General features: G+C 43.9%; 1 protein-coding gene across 1 annotated transcript; it reads left to right on the top strand.

Moving 5' to 3' along the window:
• Nucleotides 1–3,932: 3,932 nt before the first annotated feature.
• On the top strand, nt 3,933–23,088 carry LOC136381536 (uncharacterized). Its single transcript, XM_066350242.1, is given in 10 exon segments — nt 3,933–4,175; nt 16,393–17,628; nt 17,630–18,782; nt 18,785–19,435; nt 19,438–19,596; nt 19,599–20,426; nt 20,429–20,698; nt 20,701–20,755; nt 21,087–21,276; nt 22,702–23,088. Coding segments are annotated over 10 exon segments (5,172 nt in total).
• Nucleotides 23,089–24,481: the final 1,393 nt, after the last annotated feature.

Here is a 24,481-nt window from a genome sequence, read left to right on the forward strand (position 1 = left end):
ACTTTGAGTGAATTGCCACCTGATTTGTAGTTTATAGATATAAATTAACTGTTATCTGGAAACATGTAAACATAGTGAAACAGAAGCAATGATTAATACCATGTAATTGTAACTTGGTGTGTGTGTATAAAAAAGGAGCTGTACTAGCATTTGGTGGAGATGCCTGGCAGTAAATGCTAACTAGAGAATAAAGAGAAAGAAAAGAATTCGGCTCTCTCACTCGATTTGTGCCAATGCCGTCTCTTCCTGTGGGACTCCTGGATTCCCCCCGGGGCTGGACCCCAGCATTTTTTGAGATGTCAAGGAGTTCTCAGCAGAGAGGGGAGGAAGAGAGAAAGCAGATGAATGGACAGCATGAACAGCTGGGTGGAAAGAAGGAAGGTCAGATTTTGCAGGAGGAGATTAAAGTGCTGGTGGTGGCACCACATAGTCAGAGGAGTCAAAAAGATTTAGAGTTCTGAGGAGAGGGGAACGGACGAGGTGGAGAAAGGCATAGGTGCCTGTGGGAGGGGAAAATTGGTAAGATGCAGCCAAAGCCAGTGGGGAGGGGGGAGAGACAGCCAAAGCCCATGGGGTGGGAGGATGTGTAAGATGCAGTCGAAGTCATTGGGGAAGGGAGAATGAGTCAAACAAGAAAAAGACACAGAGACACCCATCTGTAAGAAGGGAGTAGGGGTTTAAAAACACAGTGGAGAAAAGAGTGGCCCCTGGCCAGCAGAGGAGGTGAAAGAGTGATTGGTATTTGCATGTTAATTAGAAAAAGGACCCTGCAAAAAGAGGGGTCTTTCTGGAGGGAAGAGACTCCATTGGCAGAGGTCTGCAGAGGGACCAGAGAGGAGTCCCAAAAGAGGAGCTCCCCCAGGGGTCAGGCAGGTGTTGGAGAAAGTTGGGAGTCCATGGAGAAGGAAAGATTAGGAGTGCAGGTTTTAGGTGAGGTTTTGTAAGGCCAGGAGCTGCCATCATGGCCATTCACATGCAGGTTCCCATTGGATTCGGGAAGATGATAAAGAAATGGCGGAGTCAGAGGATGGGGGGGCCATCCTATTTATTGGTGTCTCACCAAGACAGGCAAACCACAAAAGAAGACAAGGGAAAAGCAGAAAACCAGCTCTTCCCATGAAGGGCAAGGGATCAGGGAAGCCCCTGCAATTGTGATAGCAGAAACTGTGTGTCCAAGCTCCTGGTCTGTCCCACTTTATAGTGTAGAAAACCAAAATCCCTTAATCCAATATACAAACAAGAAAGTCTCTGATACAAAGTCACTTATCCAAGGCATAATTGAATTTCTCATGAGAGTGCACCACCCAGATCATACAATCAGTCAAGGGTGTGGGGAAAAGCTTAGTCCCAAAACCAAACCTTAGGCTACAACGACCTGGCCTGCTTATAGCCTGTCCCCCACACCCAATTTAAGTCACAAGTGAGCAAACATATATATCATATTTACAAACTTATTTGACCAACAGGTTTCTTTGCCAAAAATGGTCTGCATGTAGAACATGCAGCACAGAGATTAAGGACAAGAGTGAAGGGAGAAGAAAGGCTGCATATAATCAATTTCTGAGGCCTTTCCAGTCCGGTGGCAGAAATTGTCAAGATCTCATAGAATATTGTAATTGAATGTCCCATTTTCAAACCAATAGGAGTCATTGTCTAATTTGTATTCAGGACACGCTGTGTTAGAGAAAAAAAATGAGGTTTTTTTGGCTTAAGGTCAGTGAGGCCCAATTTAGTGAGGTTTTTTGAGACATCCTAGAGAAGTCTGGTCTGAAGGCTTAGACTCTGAAAAGCTTATAATGGAGACAGGTGAGCAAGAGGGGGTGTTCCCACCTTCTTTCACTTTCACAATAGAAGAAAATCTCTGTGTGAAAGAGTCTTTCCTGATAGAGGTCATCACCACCTGTCAGGGAGCTCCAAGAGAGAGAGAGAGAATAGAGAGGTTTTGCTAGGCACCTAGTCTTTCTGAGCACTCTACTGAGAGTGAAAGTCAATCCCCTTAAAAGCTGAGGCATGCCTGACCTGTGGTGGCACAGTGGATAATGCGTCAACCTGGAAATGCTGAGGTCGCCGGTTCAAAACCCCGGGCTTGCCTGGTAAAGACACATATAAAAGTTGATGCTTCCAGCTCCTCTCCACCTTCTCTCTCTCCTCTCTCCCTTTCTCTCTGTCTTTCTCTCTCCCTTTCTCTCTCCTCTCTAAAATGAATAAAAAAAAATAAAAAATAAAAGCTGAGGCATGACAGACTAATCCATCTGACCAGAGAAAATTTTTGTGGAAAAAAAAAGCTGACCAGGGAAGGGGAAGGAAGGAAACTCCTTACCTTCTCGTCCAGCAGGGATTTGGAACAGGGTCAGATTGCTGGCCAATCTAACTACTATTACATGTTGTTGGGCAGATAAAATATATTATGCTCACTTTGTTAAGCACGGCGCTGCCCACGTGAGGTTGTCGCCCAGGTGATATTAATGTGTGTTGAGAATCCTTGTAGCCTGGGGCTTGGTTTTGGGATTAAGCCTTTCCCACCCTTATTGGTGTGGGCTGGTACAATCCAATCATGCCTCGGAGAGGTGACTTTTTGTTAGAGACTTCCCTATTTTGTATATTGGATTAGAGGTTGTGAAGCTACAATATAAAATTGGGGGCAGAATGAGAGTTTGCGCTCTTGGTTCCTGAGATTATCATTAGAGGAGAGAGCAGAGAGGAGAGCGGAGGGAGGCCATATGGCCAGGAGGGGCAGCCAAGATTGCGGAGTATTGAGTGAGATGCCAGTTTGTGTAGAGTTTGTATCTGGGGTAAGGAAGGAGATGGGGAACTGAGGAGAATAAGGCTGGTGAGCTAGAAACCTTTGATTCTAGGAAACTTGGATAAGTCAGTAGCTTTGTGTGCACTGAATGTGAGTGGGTTTTGGAGCCCAGTGTGTATTTTTACTTGCCCATTGGGTGCAAGCTAGAATTAAAGACTATGGCACACCAGTTTGTGGCTCCATTGTTTCTTTACTGACTGTTCGAATCCAATGCGAACCTGCATGGGCTGGGCTGCTGTGATAGTGGCCCTGGCCATGCCTACTGGCCTTACACACATTTAAACAGAATCAGAAAGTAAGCTTGGGATGAGCTGACACTACCCATTGCTTCTCTGATTGTAAGTTTGGATGACAAAGAAGGATCAAGCAGGAAACCAGTACCCTATCCTGAGTTTCAGCACCAAATATAAGAATGCATTGGAGTCTGAAAAGACCAGAGTAACAGGCTTTATTGAAAGAAAGAGAGGAACCCCGCCATGCAGTACTCTGGGAAGAAGGGAACTGGTACAGACTATGAGGTGAATTTTATAGGGTTTGGAAGAGCCTTGAGCAAAATACTCAGTCAGAAGGTCTGGTATGTCCCCTTCAGCGGTTTTACCATTTCAGCTTCCTGGAAGCCTTCTACCTCAGGGGCGATTGTCCAGTATGTAAGGGTGAGGTCAGGCAGCCAGGTGAAACAACCAAAGGGCAGTTGGAAGTTCTGGTAAATTCATATATCTATCACAAAATACTGGGCTAAATGCCATTTTTCATATATTTTCAATCCGCTGAGACTTTGATTACTAGCAATTGTCATGAGTTTGGCTAAAATAAACTCATAAATATTCTACAGGTCTGGACATTGCTTAAGTTGACAAGGGAGATTCCAGTGTGTGTGTGTGGGGGGAGGCTCCCTCTCCTCACTAAACATCTCCAGGGAGATGTCGCTTCTCCATGGAAGTAGAGCCACTCTATGGAGGGATGGCCCCTCACTCAGATGGTCACCAAATCCAAAAACAAAGACCCTCTCCAGGGAGTTACACCCTCTCCAGGGAGGAATCTCCTAGGAGGAAGTCCTTTCCAGGGACTGACTTGCCACAGGGAAGTGTCCTGTCTCAAAGTCCAGGTCCTGCACCGTCAAAGTCTTGCAATGCCCCTGCTCCTTGCTGTCTACCCTGTCCTGCGGTGTCCCACATGCCTCTTCATCACATTGCCGTACACCCTGCCCCGTGCAGCTCCACGACAACCGCCCCACTTCTTGCCATCACCGCCCCTCGTGACATATGCCCCACACCATACCTGCCTTCAGTATGTAAGGGTGAGGCTGCCTGACCTCACCCTTACATACTGGACAATCACCCCTGAGGTAGAAGGCTTCCAGGAAGCTGAAATGGTAAAACCACTGAAGGGAACATACAAGACCTTCTGACTGAGTATTTTGGTCAAGGCTCTTCCAAACCCTATATGCCCTGCCCAGTCCCACATCCTGTCCCGCCCCAATCTGCGCATTCCACAACCCACAAGGTCCCTACCACGCACCAGTCCCTAGCCTGTCCTGCCTTTCGCAGCCATGCCCAGTTCCCTGCCCCCCACGCAGTTCTTGACCCATCTTGTGCGCCCCACCCTATGCTGTCTGCACCTCAGGCCATCGGCAAGCCTCGTTTCCCCGCCTCTCATCATTTCTGCCCCATAGCATGCCTAAAAAAGAAGAGTGCAAAAAAAATTCAAAGTGAATAAATGGGAAAAGACACGTCAGTGATGCAGAAGTAGGTTGACAGTTTCTGTCTTCATGCACCCAGATAGCAGCAGAGGAAAAAACTTTCTGGTGACTTTTACCTAGGTGTTATTCTCAAGATGCACACAAGGTGGCAGCAGAGAAGTGCTCTTGGAAAACATTTACCAGAGATCATACTGTATGTTCTTTCAAGCAAGTTTCAACCACCTTCAAACCATTGAAATGATATAAAGCATGTTTCTTCTTGTCATTACACTTAATCTAGAAATCAGTAATAGAAACTAACTAGAAAACCCTTACTTTTTTAAGTAAAGACATTTACTCCTAGATAAACCCCCTTCAAAATCAACAATTTAAGCTACAAAATACTTTAAAATTAATGAAAATTAAAACTACATAAGAAAACCTATGGAAAAATGTAGTGATGAATACATTTTAGGGAAAAAAAAACGGAAAATACACAGCCTTTTAACCCATATTAAGAACCAGGATAGTAAATTAAATCCAGAGAAAGTAAAAGAAAGAAATGTTCACAGAGACATCTCGAGGGTGTATACCATATTTCCCCATGTATAAGACTGACACTTTTTTGAAAAATTTGGGTTCTAAAAGTGGGTGCATCTTATAGAGTGCTTGCAGGTTTTTTATTTTTATTTCCTGCTTATTCACATTTGTTATATTTTCTCAAAATTTGGGCCCCAAAATTAAGGTGCGTTTTATACATGGAGACACCTTATATATGGGCAAATATGGCACTTTACAACCTTACCAGTTTTTTTTTTCTGTTGGGATGATATTTTGAAAAAAAATAATTTATTCCTCTATACAATTTAAGCTGTAACAAAAACAAAAAAGCCATTGTCATTTTTTACATTTTTTAAAAAAAATTTAATTATTAATGTTAGAAAAAGGAAGGGGGGGGAGACCAACAGATAGTCAGAAACATCAATCAGTTTCTTTTTTTTTTTTTGTATTTTTCCAAAACTGGAAATGGGGAGAGACAGTCAGACAGACTCCCGCATGCGCCCGACGGGGATCCACCCGGCACGCCCATCGGGGCGCAATGATCTTCCCACCAGGGGGCGATGCTCTGCTCCTCCAGGGCGTTGCTCTGTTGTGACCAGAGTCACTCTAGCACCTGGAGAAAAGGCCAAGGAACCATCTTCAGCGCCCGGGCCATCTTTGCTCCAATGAAGCCTCTCTGCGAGAGGGGAAGAGAGAAACAGAGAAAAAGGAGAGGGGGAGGGGTGGAGAAGCAGATGGGTGCTTCTCCTGTGTGCCCTGGCCGGGAATCAAACCCCGGACCCCTTGCATGCCAGGCCAATGCTCTACCACTGAGCCAACCAGCCAGGGCCTCAATCCATTTCTGTATGTGCCCTGACCCAGAATCAATCTTATGACATCACTGTATGGGTGTGATGCTCTAACATACTGAGCTCTCTTGTGAGAGAATGCCATTGTCTTTTGGAAAAAATAAAAGTACTAAAAAAACCCTAAGGTAATTAAAAAAATAAAATAATAATCTAGTCTGCTGTGGTGACAACACCAAAAGTCTTTTCTTTGCTCTAGACAGTCAGGGGCATAAACACTATTTCTAATAGTTTAGCACAAAGTTGCCTCTTTCCTAATGTGCACTTTTTCTTGTGCTGTGGTATCAGTCGAGACTGAGAGACCCCCTAAGCTGGGGGCATCCAGAAGTTATCCGAGCCAGGGTCACCACTTACAAGCTAGGTTCTTTTGGTCACAGAACACCTCCCAGGGTATTTGTTTCATTACTTGTAAATTTTCTCAGTTTTATAGATGAGAACATGCATTGCTAAAGGACTGAGACTTAGGCCTCAGCTCAGCCTTCTGAGAAACTGAGATACTGGACCTCACCATGATCAATCAAAACTGGGACCAAAGACATTGCACTGCCAAATCCAGTGCTTGTGACAACTGATAATTATATTATTTTTGTATATTTTTATTCCCTCTGTCTACTACCCCATGACAGTGTAGTATTCATAGAGACAGAAAGTGCATCTGTCTCATTCACTATAGACAACCAGTGTTGAGCACAGTGCCCAGCACATAACAAAATTACAATAAGTATTTATTGGATAAGGGAGTAAATACTCATTTGTATATATAAGAATGAGATGGCACTCAAACACCAGATGTGCAGGCTTTATTAGAGGAGAAAGACCTGCCAGGGCACTTCTTGGAAAAAGGGTCCCAAAACAGACTGAGGTAAAACTTTACAGGGTTTTGGATAGCCTCGAGCAAGGGTGTGCTGGTATGTTTGGCTTGCTAAAACACTCCTCTTTGGGGGTGATTGACCAGCTTCCTGGAATTCCATTGTCCCAGAGGCGATTGTCTGGTAATTAAGAGTGGGGTCAGGCAGCCAAGCAAAACAGCAAAAGGGCAGTTGTAATTTATGTATCTATCAGTATACATATACAGATATACACAAAAGACAGACACACATTGACAGAGAGATATGCTCATGTGCAATTCATATCTATGCACACAGATGTACATAAATCCATTCTACCTTGGTACATATAGATAGAGAAATATTATAGGTACACAGAAACTATGGGATGAAAATGTCGTATTAACAATAAATATCTCTATATGAAAAATTTGGTTTTTTTGTTTTTCTTATAATTTTTCTACCATTTCTGCAATAAGAATACATTTTTATAATAAAAAATTGTTAAAATTTAATATAGTTGACAAATCAAAGCACATCATACTTTATAATAAATTAAAGAGATTTAAATTAAAAAAGTTAAAAAGACAGAAGTAAAAATAGTAGAATGGGAAGTCATTGAGTGCAGGAACATGAGTTCTTAGCACAGTGCCTGGTATATGATGGGCAATTTCAAAGACTTTATGAAAGCATGGCAGGAAGGAAAGAAGAAAAACAAGATGAAAAGAAGGGTAATAGAAAAATCCAGAGAAAGAAAGAAGAAGAGAGGAAGAAATAAAGAGATAAACAAATCATAGCTCAAAAGAAAAAATGGGAGAGGAAAGAGAGAGATTCATTACAATTATACACATTCACATTCTTTGAGATCCCAAGTTTACAATCAAAGTTCTCCACATTTACCAAGCATTCAGAAAATATTTTTAGAGCATTAAAGAATACATGGAACTTACTAGTTTCACAAAGTTGAATTTCTTGGACTCCTGAAATTCCTAGATTTAATAAAAGTAATCAAGGGAGGACTCAAAAAATGTGCCTCATTGTTTACCTGCAGGGCTACCTGTAGAATGATAGCAAATGTCATAAATTGGCACTGTCATTCACGCAAGTCAGTGCTTATGGAATGAACAGAATGCTGGAGCTAGAGGAGAATTTTGGCACCATGGAGTGATCTGATTCTATTATTTTATAAATAGGGAACAAGAAGCCAAGAGATAAAAGGTGACTAATGCAAGACTTTTGGTTTCTGGTCTTACAAGTAAGAGGCTTGGCAGTTACTATGCCCATTCTCACAGGATAAAATGTTGTAAGGTACCAAAAGCTACAGAATTAATATATATTAATATTTTAGGAAGCTTAAAGAACATTTTATTAATTTGGGCTAGGCGTGCAGAGAGATTTTGTAAATGATCTTTGTACTTGTGTGATTAGCATCATACCAGGATGGCTGATAGCACTGTATTGTAAATGCAGAGGGGAGGAGAATCACACTGTGACCTTCCTGCACACCTATAAAGAAGCAAGTGAATAGCTAGCCAGGTGTAGAAAGAGAAAAATTAAAGTAAACCTTTCCTTATATTAATGGGCCATTTACAGGAATTTTTCCCCATGGAAACTACCTCTCCCCTTCTAAAAGCATGTAGGTAATGTATGTATCTTTGGACAAAGGAATAGTAAATGAACACTAGAAAATATAGAAATATCTTTTAGTATGTAAAGTGACATTTTTACCATTGTGTTGCCTTGTAAGTTTTAATGTGTAGAAGCTTCTTTTTATGAATCCTATACACAGATTTTATAAACTTGCTAAAGAATTGTGTCCCATTCTCCTTCTCATCCTTTTCCCAAACCTGTGTAGGAGAAAGCAAAGGTTATAAGCTTATGCTGAAATGTCAGGCTTTTTTCATGCACATGCATAATTAAGGGTATATAACCAGCCCCTATAAAATTATAGACGCATGCAATTTGGGACTGCTTCCCCATGTAAGCTATATGCAGCCGACATACTTAAGAAATTTTCTACTTTAATAAAACTCTTCAAAATTTATCTGGATTTGGTGTCTCAATGAAAACCCGCAGAATTGTGGATTGGGTACTTTACAACATTTTGCTGCCATGCAAGGCCAAGGGTGTTTCACGTCACCTGGTAGAGGCACCTCAAATAGGCTGGTCTCTCCAAAAGGCTGCTTGTTCCTGCTTGAATCTCAAAGAGAGGCACCACCTGAAGTGTTCTCTGGGCTCCTGGTTTTTTTGTGGGGTTAGGATAGTTCTCCTGTAGACACCTCTTGGTTACCAAATTTGACAATTTGGATAATTTGGCAGAGAACTTGAGGAGGTAGGTGAAGCAACTCTTTTTGCTTTACTGAATTTTCTGACTTTCCTCTGAACTGTTGCTTTAGCTTTTCTGTTTTGCACTAGAAGTAGGTAGAGTGGATTTGAGGCTTTGCTGAATTGTGATTTTGGAGATGTGGAACTCCAGTGGAGTAGATAGGGCCTTCAAAATTACTTTGCTGTTTTAACTAGTTTATATTCTTTCTGTTTTGGAGTACAGTGAAATATATTAGATGTGGTCATATGTTCGCAGTACAATCTCCAAGACCACAACGTCAGTGAGGAGTTTTAGTGGTCCTACTTTGGATTTTGCTGGGGAACATCTAGTTATAATCTGGATGGACGATTGTTGGGGATTGGTTCCTGCTTTAAGCTCTTGGGGACATCAGCTGGTACTTTACATGGACATTAATGGGAACCAAGTGGATCAGGTCCACCAGTTCTGCAGCGGGCCTTCAGAAACATCAGTTTCTCTAAGAGAGGTATTTGTAGGAACTTCATCCTTCCCAGGACTTCTGGAGGTATCTAGTTGGGCTCTCAGTAAAATGCCAAAAGTGGGAAAAATTTTTTCTATCTCTGGGAGGTCATGATGGAGCTTGAGTCCATCCGAGATTAGTCAGTCTTGCATTGCACTGAATCAGTGGAGGCTGACCTAACCTGGATTGATCTCGCTCTGATTTTCCAGAGACTTCTCTGTGTTTGTTGAGATCTTAGTCTTTCTTTTCCTTACATTTGTCTAAAATTTCTGACATTAATTCTAAAGTCCTTGTGTCCTGGGTACCACAAAAAAAAGAGTAAAGTCCTGAGAGGCCATGAGGGGGAGCCCTTCCCTCATTTATAAAGGCATGCTAAGTGTGTGTGTGTGTGTGTGTAAGTCTTTTGTTTAATGTCTAAATGTATTTGTTTTAAAGCCTGTTTTAGGTCTTTTTTGTCAAAATTGGAAGCTTTTGACTAAAATGCAATTTAACTGGTGGATCGTTGTTCTCTTTTTGTTCTCAAATTAGCTTCAGGGTGCCATGTGAGGTTTCCCCTCTGAAAGAAATTATTTTCTTCTGTTGGCTTCTTTACCTTGTCTTGTGTAATAATCAATATCTCTGTAGTCAAACACCTTTTATTCTGCGTGCTAGTTATTTATCTGTCTTATTTTTTTGTTTTTATCAGTGCACTAATTTCTGGATATTTCTGCAGTAGTTTTAATTTTGAAATCAGTAACCTTGGCTATTACATATGGGAGGAGGGGCCAGTTCACAGAAGAACCCATTAGGTTGTCTTTTAAATCACTTCCAAGAAACTTATGAAGACAACTGCGGGTATGGGATTAACTGGTCTAAGAGAAGGCTTTGCACTCTCTGTGAATCACAATGGCCAACTTTCATGGTTAAATGACCAAAAGGTGGGACTTTTAATCCCCCAAAATAAAAGAAGTCTGCAAGATAATAACTAGGAATTCAGGCTGTCCCAATCAGTTTCCATACATTAATTAATGGCTAAATTTAATATTATATCCTCCACAGTGGCTAAAAGCTTGTTCAATACAGAAAAGGCAATACATCTTTCTAGTCCAGCCAGACATAAATAAGAGAGAATAAGAATTCAAGAAAACAAATGAGAACTCAGTTAAGAAGAAATCAATGTGTGTATTGCAATAAGGAATATGTCTGGGAAAGTGTTTTTCCCGCCTCTAGGAGAAAGGGCTGGAAAGCAAGTGATTTAGGTGAGAGAAGAGAGAAAAGTTGAGTGAGGACACTCGGTGTGCAGAACGATGGAGTGGGGTCACGACGGCAGAAAGATGAACATACACAAGACCCCTCCCCACTAGTCACACTCCTGCCCTTGCCATCACAGCGCATCCAAGCCGAAGGCAAACAGCAGGCAGAAAGCCGAGCACCAAGAGGAGAGCCCCACCGCCACCTCCAGACGCATACTTAGGCTAAGATTCAGCCTGTTGTGTGTGGATTGACAGAAAAAGGCACTAGGAAAAGGGTGAGGTAACTAAAAATATAGCATATAAACTAGTTTCAAATGTCCACCTAATGAGCAAAAGAGGGTTTGCTCATTTGAAAAAATATAAATTAGGAATATTAGAAATTAAAACTTTGCTTTAGAAAAATCTTAAAATAAATAGAATTTAGAAATTAAAAAACCATAGATGCGGACCTTGCTAGTTAATTGGCAGTCTCTTAAATTAACTTGAAACTCCAGAAGGAATAAAAAAACATAAATAATAGAATTGTAGGAAATGAATTTAAAAATAAGCCCTTCATGGGTTGGGGATAATGGCTTGTTGACCTCTACTAGTGTAAAAAGAAAAATTCCAACAATCTTCCACAGGTGAAGGGGATGCTGAATTCTTTATAAGCCTCTTGATTACATAGAATTCATGAAGTTTATAAGGGAGGCCCTCTGCATTAGAAAAATTGTAAAAAAATTTTTAAGGAATTGTGGGGAAATCTATAAACCTCATATAGATTCCTATCTAAAAATATACTACTTCTCAAAACAATTTTTAAGAGACCACAGAACACTGCTATCTACCATTTTCACAGAGCCTCAGTTCCTCTACAATATAAAGCAAACAAAAAATAAACTTATATTCCCGAACCCTGATCCTCAGCCTAATTCAAAGTATACTACATTACCTTAAAATAAACAAACACCTTTTTCCTTACTGACAGACATACATAGCCTACTTCTTCTAATGGAACCTTCAGTACTAGATGCAAACTCATATCTCTTCTTATACCATAAAGGTTTCTCTTTATGTCATAGGAAATGTTTTCTTTGTAAAGTAACTGATGTCACAACAGCTATGTGAGAAAAAAAAGAACACCCCTACATCCTACTATATGCAAAAATCACTTTCTGTGGATGTTAACAGACATGCACAACTAATACAAAATGCTGCAGACACCTACACCATAACAGAGCAGAAATAAAAAGAAATGGAAACAAAACCAAAACACATTTGGATACCATGCACTACATTGAAAAGCAAAAAGAGGTCCTACAAAGTATGGACAAAAATTCATTTCAATACATTCAAATAACCACAAATATATAACTTCAAAGCAATACATAACAAACTAGAATAATAAAACTCAAATAATAAATCACAGACCTAAAATGAAAATGAGAAAAATCCATAATTATAGAAAGCAACCTAACACACCTCTCTCATTCAGGGATATGGACACCTCTCAAAACCGATGCAGCCCCTCACAGAAAAAATCAGTAAAGTTATAAAGATAAACCTGTAATTTATAAATAAAATTTAAGATACAGAACTATTCCATCATCTCAAACAATACATCTAACATGCTTTCCAAGAATGCTCATAACTTTTTAAAAACTGACCGTACTTACTGAACAATAAACCACCTTCCTAGACATTTCAATTCACTTCAATTACATATGCTCTCTATATGGCTCACCACACCATCCATGTAGAAACCTGTAAGTAAAGGTAATAACAGCATTGTCATGTTTACATTTTTTTCAAAGACACATCTTTAAACACACACACACACACAATCACAAACCCTAACATTAAATCACTGGTAAAATTAGGAAATACTTTCAATGTAGAAATAAGAAAAGTGCTGCATTCCTATCATTCTGCTCTCCAGAAATTTGATGTCTATGTCAGGTGTCTGAACCAAAGATGAATCCACAACCACAATAGTGTATTGTAAGGGGTGCTGAGGGCTGGGTGTTATCTGTAAGCACTGACTAGAAAGACCAGAATCACATAAACACCTACAATGCACAGCCTTTCACCAGAACAAAGATGGACTCAGCCCAAAATTGAGTGCTCAAAACAGACCCTAATCTACATAGAACAACAAGAAGTCTAAACTAGAATACAAACAGCAAGTCATTTCAAATCCTAAATCTGAAATACAATTTCTCTCTTTAAATATCTCCATAGATACTCAAAACCAAACCTGAATAACAACAAACACAAAACCTCCTATCTTGCCATGATTACAATCGACTGCCCTACAGTGATGAGGCACCCAAAACACTCAGGAGTCGAGGAACATCTCATGTTATGAGACTGATTTACTCAGGTACAGAACCAGACTAAACATCTCACCATTGCTGCTTCTTTTCATTACACAGAAATCACTTTCATACCTGTGTATAATCACTTCCAATCCTTCATCTTCCTTCATTAGATTCCAGAATTTACCCTCTAAAAAATTCCTCCTCAAAAATGAAGACTTTGACCATAGTGTATATTCCCCGAACACCCTACGTGGAGCACGGGTAATGACTAACCTTACTTAGGGTTACTACCACAGTGTGCATCCCAGACCTACACTCATTTCAAACGCTAAGATGGATGGTGCTATTTTACTGACTCATCTATGTACTTTAACTCACAAAACTATTTTTGCCAACTCCTCGCATGACTTTACTTCAACTCTTACCTTTCAAACTCTGACAACTTTCACATGACTTACACCTACATCAATCTACTGATCATGACTACATACTAGCTTATGGACCTGAATGACTCATGGCACTCACCTAACATTTATTACAAACAAAAATTTTTAACACACTGGAGGAGAAATAACAGTTATACGTAAATACTACACTTTACAAAAACTACCTTGAGTAAATAATATATTTCTTTAGACCCGATTAACAGTAAAAAAGGTAAAATACCTGGAAATCTGCTTCACAAGAACAGCGATGATCTATACTAATGAAATTATAAAATGATACCCAAAGGCACAGTATTTTCATGCTCTTTAATAATAACTACATGATAGTAAGAATAATAATATTAATATTAATGATAACAATAATTAGCCTGACCTTGGGTGGCGCAGTTTATGAAGCGTGGACCTGGAATGCTGGCATTCCCTGGAAACAGCAGACTTGCCTGATCAAAGCACATCCCGGGTGATTACAGCGGATGAATGTTTCCCCGCTCCTCTCTCTCCTTTCTGTAAAATCAGTAACTAAAATCTTTTTAGAAAAAGAGTTACATTGTTTTCTCAACACTGTCTACACTGAAATAGAAAAGTGCTTGCACTGGTAGTGCTCACTTACACTAGGAGTGGAATGTGTGCTCCACAAGCCGTCCGGAGATTCTTCTCTGCTCCTCCCGCCCAGTTACATCTCCTCCCACAACCCCTCCCCTGTGTCCCCTCAGCCCCTCCCGACATCCTCGGGGTCGCGGATCCTCTCACCTCTACACCTGTGACCCCGAGAGAATGGCCCCTGCCCGGCAGCACCTGGCCTCACATCCACCGACATCCTCCCTCTTCCTGTTTAAAGTGTCAACTTCGGGTCTTGGCCCCATTTTCCTCTGGTCCAACCCGGTACCTTTCTCTTGACCCCGCTTCTCAGCTCTGGTTGGTCAGCCTCTGGGGGACTGGCCCACCGCTCACACCTGACTTTAGTTTTTTCTACCTCATTCACATGAAAAACACAGGAACCAGGGACACTCGTCCACGTTTACCTTAGCAAATGGTTCCTGGGAAGCCTCTTTGGCGGGCTTGATTGTGGGCGGTCCTAGCCAAAGTGGGTGGGTCTTAGTTTCTACGTGACCATGCCTCCATCCACAGACCTTACAATGAGTACTAGTGAGCTTTGGGGCAGAATCATTGTGTGTCCTGGGGAATGTCCTGTGCATTGTAGGTGCTTGTGAGAAGCTGTTCCTTCTATTTACTGCCTGGAATGAACATCCAGCTGGATCCCCGTGCTCTTGATAATATTAAACGGCACCATGTTGGCTGAATATGTCCCTAGGGCATATTCACCTTGGTCAGAAAGCACAGCCCTGGAAGCTTTAAGCAATCTGGCCTTCAAAGTATCTTTCCATCATTGTTCCTTTGAAATTATTTTATAAGGCTGTCAATAATAAAATTTAGTATTTTTTAATTTAATGTTTATTTATTTGATAAAATGTTTATGTAATGATAATGTTGATCAAATATGTTCATAAATATAATGTACATGTTTGTGTAACAGTGGATTCCGTCTGATCCTTTTCGTCTGATTTTTGCTTAACTCATCTTGGCTTGTAAAACAATAACTGGCCCACCCGGCCCTAGATGTTTGCCCAGGCTCCTTGAAGAAGCGCAGGCATCCGGTGTTTGATTAGGGGCTTATCAGAAAGGCAAGGCCGCAAGCATCTGAGGCCATCAATTGTTGCACTCACCGGGTAAAATAGACACTGGAGACGTTTAGAGAGTTTAAACAAAGTTTTATGGCAAAGAAAAAGCCAAACCTGCGCAGGGGTGAGCTCAGGTGGCAGTCACCAGACTCACACCAAGCGCCTACAATTTAGGGGTTTTTATAGCATAGCAAGCAAGTGGTTCATACAGAAGTGAATTTTGCGTTTAGCACTTGGCTCCCCCAAATTAAATTTTAGTCAGACGTGCCTTAGTAACCAGTCATACAGTTGAAAGCCCCCAGCTGGAAAAGTTTCTATCTATCCTCCAGGATTGGGTTGCACTAATTATCCTGGGAGTTTTACGACTTTCCTATCTCAAGGACTCATCTATTTCTAGCCATCCTGGGAGTCTAACAACTTCCATCTGTTCCTAGTCATCCTGGGAGTCTAACACCTTCCTTACCTCAAGGACTCATCTGTCCCGGGAATAGGTTTTGTCACATCAATCACCCTGAGAACTGTTACAACTCCCCTCCATGAAATTAAGCAAATGTTTGCCCATCAATTACCCTGAGAACTGTTACAACTCCTCTCCCTGAAAATAATTATAAAACTTGCCTGCTGAAGTGGCTCAAGGCTCTTGGCCATTTCCTTGCCTTGGGCCCGCTCGCGAGTGTAATAAACTTTTCTTTGTTTTACCCTGAGTCTAGAATTCTGTTGGTGCGTCCTCAGTCAACATTTTGAGGTCCCACCGAGATCCCGCTTCCTCGCAGACCAGGAGACGCACGCCTGATGCTTGGTAAGTGAAACTGGCTGTGGCTGTCAGGCAGGGACGTGAGTCCCTCCTGGCTGCAACCGACAGACGTGTCAAGGGGTTGCAGGTCACGACTCCGGGGGACGCCCTGGAGTGTGAGGATGACCAAGGACGCTTGGAAGTCCATCTGCTGTCTCAGACAGAATCTGTAGATTTGTTGCCAGTTTCCAACCGAGCTCGTAGGTCCGGACCGTTAGATTTATTTTTAGTTTTATTTTGCCGTTCACGGCGCAGCCGGTTTTGTCTGATTGTTTTTGTCAGTGTCTTACTTGTTGCCTTCTTTCTGTCTTTTTATCTCTTTGAAATTAAAATGGGACAAGGAGCTTCCACCCCACTGTCCCTGACTCTGTCTCATTGGTCTGAGGTTAATGCCCGAGCTCATAATCTGTCTCTTCTTGTTAAGAAGTGCAAGTGGCAAACTTTCTGTACCTCCGAGTGGCCCACCTTAGGAGTAGGTTGGCCGACCACTGGAACCTTCCACAAAGACACCATAAAGGCGGTTAAAGCAGTCGTCTTCAGTCCAGGACCTCATGGCCATCTGGATCAACAGCCTTATATTTGGGTTTGGGAAGACCTGACCAACAACCCTCCTCCTTGGATCCAGCCTATCCTTCCTCCCCCTGCACCCTCCCTCCCAACAACCCTCTTCACCACTCCGGGCACTCCCAGACCTGCTCCAACTCATCCAGACCTCTGCTCTATGCTTCCACTCAAACCTTCGAAGCCAAAGATGCCTACTTCATCCCTGTATCCTCCCCTTCCCTCCTCTGTTCTCCCTGAATCTCAAACTGACCTTATTCTTTTTGATTCGGGACTCCCGCCTCCCTATCCCAGGGATGTCCCTGCCGGTGCTGCTGGTTCCCAGCCTGAGGCCCCATATCAGAATGAACGGGGACCATCAGGAGAGGGTCCAGCCCAAGGTACCCAGAGCCGGAAAGCACAAACCTCGGATGACGTGGCCGTCACCCTGCCCCTTCGGCCTTTTGAACCCCCTGTCCCTGACAGTCAAGGGGGAAACATGCTGGCACTTCAGTATGGGCCCTTCTCCTCCTCAGACCTATGTAATTGAAAAAACAATAATCCACCTTTTTCAGAGGACCCTGTCAAACTTACTGACCTTCTCGCGTCTCTTATGTTTTCCCATCAGCCCACTTGGGATGACTGCCAGCAGCCCTTAGGTAACCTCTTCACCTCCGAAGAAAGAGAACGAATTCTCCTCGAGGCCAGGAAATTGGTTCCTGGACCTGATGGTCGTCCCACTCAACTCCCCAACCTTATAAATAAGACTTTTCCCCTGAGGCGGCCTGACTGGGACCCTAATGCACCTGAAGGTAGGCGGCAACTCTTACTCTATCGCCAGACTCTGATGATGGGTCTACGAGCAGTGGCGAGACACCCCACTAATTTGGCTAAGGTAAGAGAAGTAATTCAAGGGCCAGAGGAATCCCCATCCAGATTCCTAGAGAGACTAATGGAAGCCTATAGGAGGTACACCCCTTTCGACCCTGAGTCTGAAAATCAGAAAGGGGCACTGGCTATGGCTTTTATAGGACAGTCGGCTACTGATATTTGGAGGAAACTCCAGAGGATGGATGGGTTACAGGACATGGCTCTGAGAGATTTAGTCAAGGAAGCTGAATAAGGTATACTATAAAAGAGAGAGAGCAGAGGAAAAGGAGCAAAAATTAGAAAAAGAACGTGAGGAGCAGGAAAATAAGCGAGATAAACGGAGAAATATAGAGTTAACAAAAATTTTGGCTACCATAGTAGGGAAACAAGATAGAAAAGGAAAGCATAGTACCATGGGCCCAAACCAAAAACCAAAATTAGGACCTAACCAGTGTGCCTACTGTAAAGAAGAAGGACACTGGGTCAGGGATTGCCCTAAGAAGAACAAAAAAAAGACTGAGGAAATCCTTGCCCTAGGAGATTAGGGGCGTCAGAGTTCGGAACCCCTCCTCGAACTCAGGGTAACATTCCATGTGGAGGGGACACCAATCGACTTTTAGGTGGATACAGGAGCGGTTTACTCCACCTTGCAGAACCCGCTGGGCCCCCTCTCAAACAAAAAATCCCTGGTTCAGGGGGCAAATGGATGCCAGCATAGGTCTTGGACAACTAAAAAGACAATGGACCTGGAGAGGGGAAAAGTACAGCACTCCTTTCTGGTCATACCAGAATGCCCTGCCCTGCTGCTGGGGAGGGATTTGCTTACCAAGTTAGGGGCAAGTATTGACTTCAAACCCCAGGGACCAGAAGTAAGATTCAGTAACCCTCTTGTCAGTCAGCCTATTGTGACCCTGCTGACCTTGTCTGCTGAAGATGAGTATAAACTGTATGAGACCCCTGCCCCCAGACCCCATTCAACAGAAGACAGGTGGCTTCAGAGCTTCTCAGAGGCCTGGGCAGAAATGGCAGGGCCAGGATTAGCTGTACAAAGGCCTCCGGTGGTAGTATACCTAAAGCCCTCCGCCACCCCTGTAAGAGTCAAACAATACTACATGCATAAAGAGGCCCGAGAAGGCATTAGGCCTCACCTCAAGAGGCTACTAGGACAGGGGATCCTGAGGCCTTGTCAATCAGAATGGAACACCCCCCTGCTACCGGTAAAGAAACCAGGGACAAGGGACTATAGACCAGTCCAGGATTTGAGAGATGTTAACAGTCAAGTAATGGACATACATCCTACGGTCCCAAACACTTACAACCTCCTCAGTACCCTCAGTCCTAACAGGAAGTGGTATACAGTACTGGACCTGAAAGATGCCTTCTTCTGCTTGCGCCTCCATGAGACAGCCAACCCCTGTTTGCTTTCGAATGGATGGACCCTGAGAATGGACTCAGTGGACAGCTCACCTGGATGCGGCTACCCCAGGGCTTCAAGAACTCTCCCACCATCTTTGACGAAGCGCTGCACCAGGATTTGAGTGCTTACCGAGCCTCCACCCCTGAGGTAACTCTGTTGCAGTATGTTGATAATCTATTACTTGCAGCCACCACCAGAGAGCAGTGCAAACAAGGAACTGAAAAACTGCTTGCCGAACTGGCCAAACTGGGATACCGGGCATCCGCCAAAAAGGCCCAGATCTGCCAACCCGAAGTCATCTTCCTGGGCTACTCTCTCTGTTACGGTAAGAGATGGCTAACTGAGGCCAGGAAAAAGACTGTTACTCAAATCCTGCCTCTGAAATATCGGAAGGGCCTCAGGGAATTCTTAGGCACAGCAGGTTTTTGCAGACTATGGATACCTGGCTTTGCTGCTATAGCCGCCCCTCTATACCCCTTGTTAAAAGATGGAACTGAATATACCTGGGGAGATGAACAGCAAAAGGCTTTTGACCAAATCAAGAGGGCACTGTTGTCAGCCCCGGCCTTGGCACTCCCCAACATAGAGAAGCTTTTCACTCTCTATGTAGATGAGAAGGAAGAAATAGCTAAAGGAGTATTGATCAGTCTCTGGGACCCTGGAAATGGCCAGTAGGCTACCTTTCTAAGAGGTTAGATGCAGTCGCAAAAGGGTGGCCGGGGTGCCTACGGGTGATTGCCTCTGTGGCCCTCCTAGTCAAAGACGCTGAAAAACTGACTCTGGGCCAGAAATTGACTATTGTCGCCCCCATGCCCTGGAAAGCATAATAAGACAACCTCCAGACTGCTGGCTAACCAATGCCCGCATTACTCATTACCAAAGCCTCCTGTTAGATAAAGACAGGATCACCTTTGGCTCTCCAACTGTTTTGAACCCAGCCACCCTGCTACCCAGGAAAGAGGGGGGAACTGTCCACCATCAGTGCAGGGATATCCTAGCCAAGGAAGCTGGGATCCAGAAAGACTTGCAGGACACACCATTGCCACAATCTGACTTAATTTGGTATACTGATGGAAGCAGTTTTCTGTATGAAGGAGAACACAGAGCTGGGGCTGTGGTGGTAGACAAGGAAAAAGTAATCTGGTCAGAGAGACTTGCCCCAGGAACCTCAGCTCAAAAGGCAGAACTAATAGCTCTAACAAAGGCCTTAGAACGAGCTAGTGGTAAACAGGCCACTGTCTACATGGACAGCAGGTACGCATTTGCTACTGCACATGTGCATGGGGCAATTTACAAAGAAAGGGGCCTGCTTACATCAGCAGGCAAAGACATTAAACACAAACAAGAAATCCTAGCCCTCTTAGATGCTATCATGCTCCCACTGGAGCTGGCCATTGTCCATTGCCCTGGGCACCAGAAAGGGCAGGACCCAGTAGCCAAAGGCAACAGGAAGGCGGATGAAGAGGCTCGAGCAGTAGCCATGAGGACTGCCTCCTACATCCTCACTATAGAAGCAGAGCCATCCCCCACCCTGACCCACTTAGAGGAACCTGAGGATGTTTGGAAGTTCCTCCAGATGGCCCACCGTCTCACCCACCTTGGGACTGACAAACTGGTACAACTGCTTCAGATGATCAAACATTGACCACCCCTGAGAAGAGGCAAATAGCAAAGGAAATAGTCAAAGCTTGTAAGGCCTGCCAAATGGTGAATGCCTACCCAACAAAAGGAACCAGTGGAACCCGTCTCCAAGGCACCAGACCAGGCTAATATTGGGAAGTAGACTTCACTGAGGTAAAACCTGCCAAGTATGGACTAAGGTATCTCTTAGTTTTTGTAGACACCTTTTCAGCATGGGTAGAAGCCTTTCCTACCAAACATGGGACGGCGGCGGTGGTAATTAAGAAAATTATGGAAGAAATCTTTCCTAGATTTGGCCTTCCAAAGGTAATAGGGTCTGGTAATGGACCGGCGTTTGTGGCCCAGGTAAGCTAGGAGGTAGCCAAAATATTGGGGATTGATTGGAAACTACATTGTGCTTATAGACCCCAAAGTTCAGGACTGGTAGAGAGAATGAATAAAACAATTAAAGAGACCTTAACTAAATTAGTCATAGAGACTGGCCATAGAGATTGGGTAATGCTCCTACCATATGCTCTTTTCCGGGCTCAGAATACCCCTTCTGCTAAAACTAACCTAACCCCCTTTGAAATACTTTTTGGAACCCCTCTGCCTATTCGGGATTTATCCCCCTCTGACTTAAATATCCCAAATACCCCTTTGTCCATTAGGTTACAGGCCCTGACCAGAGTACAACATTGCCTATGGAAGCAGTTGTCTGACCTTTACCAGCTGGCAGGAGACGGGACCCCACATCACTACCAAGTCGGGGACTTCATCTACGTCCAGAGACACCAACACCGGACCCTCGAATCCCGCTGGAAAGGACCCTACCAAGTCCTCCTCATCACACCCACTGCTGTAAAGGTCGATGGCATTGCTGATGGATCCATATTTCACACCTCAAGCCTGCTCCTGCTCCTGATGACCAGTGGACAGTGGAGAAAACAGATAATCCCCTCAAGCTGCGTGTCTGCCACCGCAACAAATCCCCACCAACCGACCCGGCAGACATGGCAGGTGATATCTGGGACCAGTGACATAGTATGGGAAGTGACTTCCAATGACTATCCCCCCTGGACTTGGTGGCCTTCCCTGTATCCAGACCTTTGTCAACTCGCAGCGGGGTTAAAAACTTGGGATATTCCTACTGTTGACCCAAGTGACCCACCTCCCTGCAAATCTGGCCAATGCCCGTGTGGGGGAAATGGACCTACAGGACGGGGGTTTGGGTGTGCGGATCCAAAGCTAAGGGCAGCCACTAGATGTACGGATTTCTATGTTTGTCCTCGCGATGGTCGGAATCAGAAGTTTGCTTGGGACTGTGGGGGGTTAGGGGACTTCTATTGTAAGGCATGGGGATGTGAAACTACTGGAACAACTTATTGGAGACCTACCTCCTCCGGGGATGTTATTACTGTAACTCAAGCCACCTGGGGAAATACCCCAGGGTTGAGTAAGTCCTCCTCTTGCCTGGGGGATGGGAATCCTACAAATTGGGGATATAACCATGCCAAGGCCACTCAGAAAGTCATGTGGTCTGGAGAGGGACCATGCACCAATTTCACCTGTAACCCACTGAATATTACATTTACCCACCATGGACGAAGACAGGATAATACATGGCTAAAAAGCAGGCAGTGGTATTTAAGAATGTATGTGTCAGAATTTGATACTGGATTAACGTTTAAAATTAAACTCCAGATAGGCACCGCTGGAGGCAGCCCATTAGGACCTAACAAAGTACTGGCTGACCAAAGGGCCCCAAGGCCTAGCAAGCCCCTTTCAGCCCCGGTACAAGCTACTCCATCCCCAAGAGATACAGCCAGCAGCCCAGCCAGTGCCAGTAGTACACCCCTGTCACAAACCCCGTCAGGTTCAACCACGGGGCAGCGATTATTAAATCTAATAAAAGGTGGTTTTGAAGCTTTAAATAGCACCCATCCCAACCTTACTGACTCCTGCTGAATATGCTTGCAGGCAGGGCCTCCCTATTACGAAGGGGTCGCAGTCAATGGGAGCTACTATGAGAACAAAAGCCCTTCCCAGTGTAATTGGGGCAGGCATCACATGCTTACCCTCCCAGAAGTGACTAGACAGGGGATATGCCTTGGGACCCCGTCTGCCTCAGACAAGGCCCGATGCCTGCAGACTATTTCAATTTCTCCTAACAGTTCCTATTTGATCCCTGAGAAAGGAACTCGGTGGGCATGCAGAACGGGCCTGACTCCCTGTGTGTCCACTCAGGCCTTTAACAACTCTCAAGATTTTTGTGTAATAATTAAGGTTTTCCCCTGCCTTATATATCATGGAAATGAGGACTTTGAAAAGGTGGTTGAAGGGCGGACCAGGTATAGAAGAGAGCCTGTCACACTCACCCTAGAAGTACTGCTGGGAGCCGGGGTATTGGCAGGAGTGGGAACAGGAGCTGCTGCCCTAGTTGAAGGGCCCAAACAAATGGCCTCGCTAGAATCTGCTACTACCCAGGATTTAAGGGCCGTAGAGCAGTCAATAGAAGCTTTAGAAAAGTCACTGACCTCCCTCTCTGAGGTCGTGTTGCAAAATAGACAAGGCTTAGACTTGTTATTTTTGAAAGAGGGTAGTTTATGTGCTGCCTTGAAAGAAGAATGCTGTTTCTATGCCGACCACACTGGAATAGTTAGGACTCCATGAATAAGCTGAAAGAAAGGCTAAAGGCTAGGGAAAAGAGACTACAAGATCAGCAGGTATGGTTTGAGGGGTGGTATGACAAATCACCCTGGTTGACTACCCTCATCTCCACCTTAGCAGGACCCCTTATAGTGTTATTGCTAGTTATCACCATTGGACCGTGTGTCCTGAATAGACTCACCACCTTCCTGCAGGGGTAAATAGGAGCAGTAAAACTCATGATTATGAGACAACATTATGAGAATTTAGAACAGAACTCAGATCTCTAGGATTAGAGATATGCAACAAAGAAAGAGGGGAATGTAACAGTGGATTCCGTCTGATCTTTTTCGTCTGATTTTTGCTTAACTCATCTTGGCTTGTAAAACAATAACTGGCCCACCCGGCCCTAGATGTTTGCCCAGGCTCCTTGAAGAAGCCGCAGGCATCCGGTGTTTGATTAGGGGCTTATCGGAAAGGCAAGGCCGCAAGCATCTGAGGCCATCAATTGTTGCACTCGCCGGGTAAAATAGACACTGGAGACGTTTAGAGAGTTTAAACAAAGTTTTATGGCAAAGAAAAAGCCAAACCTGCGCAGGGGTGAGCTCAGGTGGCAGTCACCAGAGTCACACCGAGCGCCTACAATTTAGGGGTTTTTATAGTTTAGCAAGCAAGCGGTTCATACAGAAGTGAATTTTGCGTTTAGTACTTGGCTCCCCCAAATTAAATTTTAGTCAGACGTGCCTTAGTAACCAGTCATACAGTTGAAAGCCCCCAGCTGACTGAGGATGCACCAACAAAATTCTAGTCTCAGGGTAAAACAAAGAAAAGTTTATTACACTCGCGAGCGGGCCCAAGGCAAGGAAATGGCCAAGAGCCTTGAGCCACTTCAGCAGGCAAGTTTTATAATTATTTTCAGGGAGAGGAGTTGTAACAGTTCTCAGGGTAATTGATGGGCAAACATTTGCTTAATTTTATGGAGGGGAGTTGTAACAGTTCTCAGGGTGATTGATGTGACATAACCTATTCCCGGGACAGATGAGTCCTTGAGGTAAGGAAGGTGTTAGACTCCCAGGATGACTAGGAACAGATGGAAGTTGTTAGACTCCCAGGATGGCTAGAAATAGATGAGTCCTTGAGATAGGAAAGTCATAAAACTCCCAGGATAATTAGTGCAACCCAATCCTGGAGGATAGATAGGAACTTTTCCAGTCTTATAGTTTTGCTTGCTTATAGTTTGTATTGGGTGTGGGGGAGAGGCTGTAAGTAGGCCGGGTGTAAAGCCATGAGCCATGGCTGTCACTATCAAAGCAGCCACCTGGCCCATGCAGGTTCGCATTGGATTCGGACAGTCGGTAAAGAAACAATGGAGCCAAAAACTGATGGGCCATTTTCTTTAATTCTAGCTTGCACCCAG

Source organism: Saccopteryx leptura, chromosome 9 (genome assembly GCF_036850995.1).
Source record: "Saccopteryx leptura isolate mSacLep1 chromosome 9, mSacLep1_pri_phased_curated, whole genome shotgun sequence".
Classification (NCBI taxonomy): Eukaryota; Metazoa; Chordata; class Mammalia; order Chiroptera; family Emballonuridae; genus Saccopteryx; species Saccopteryx leptura.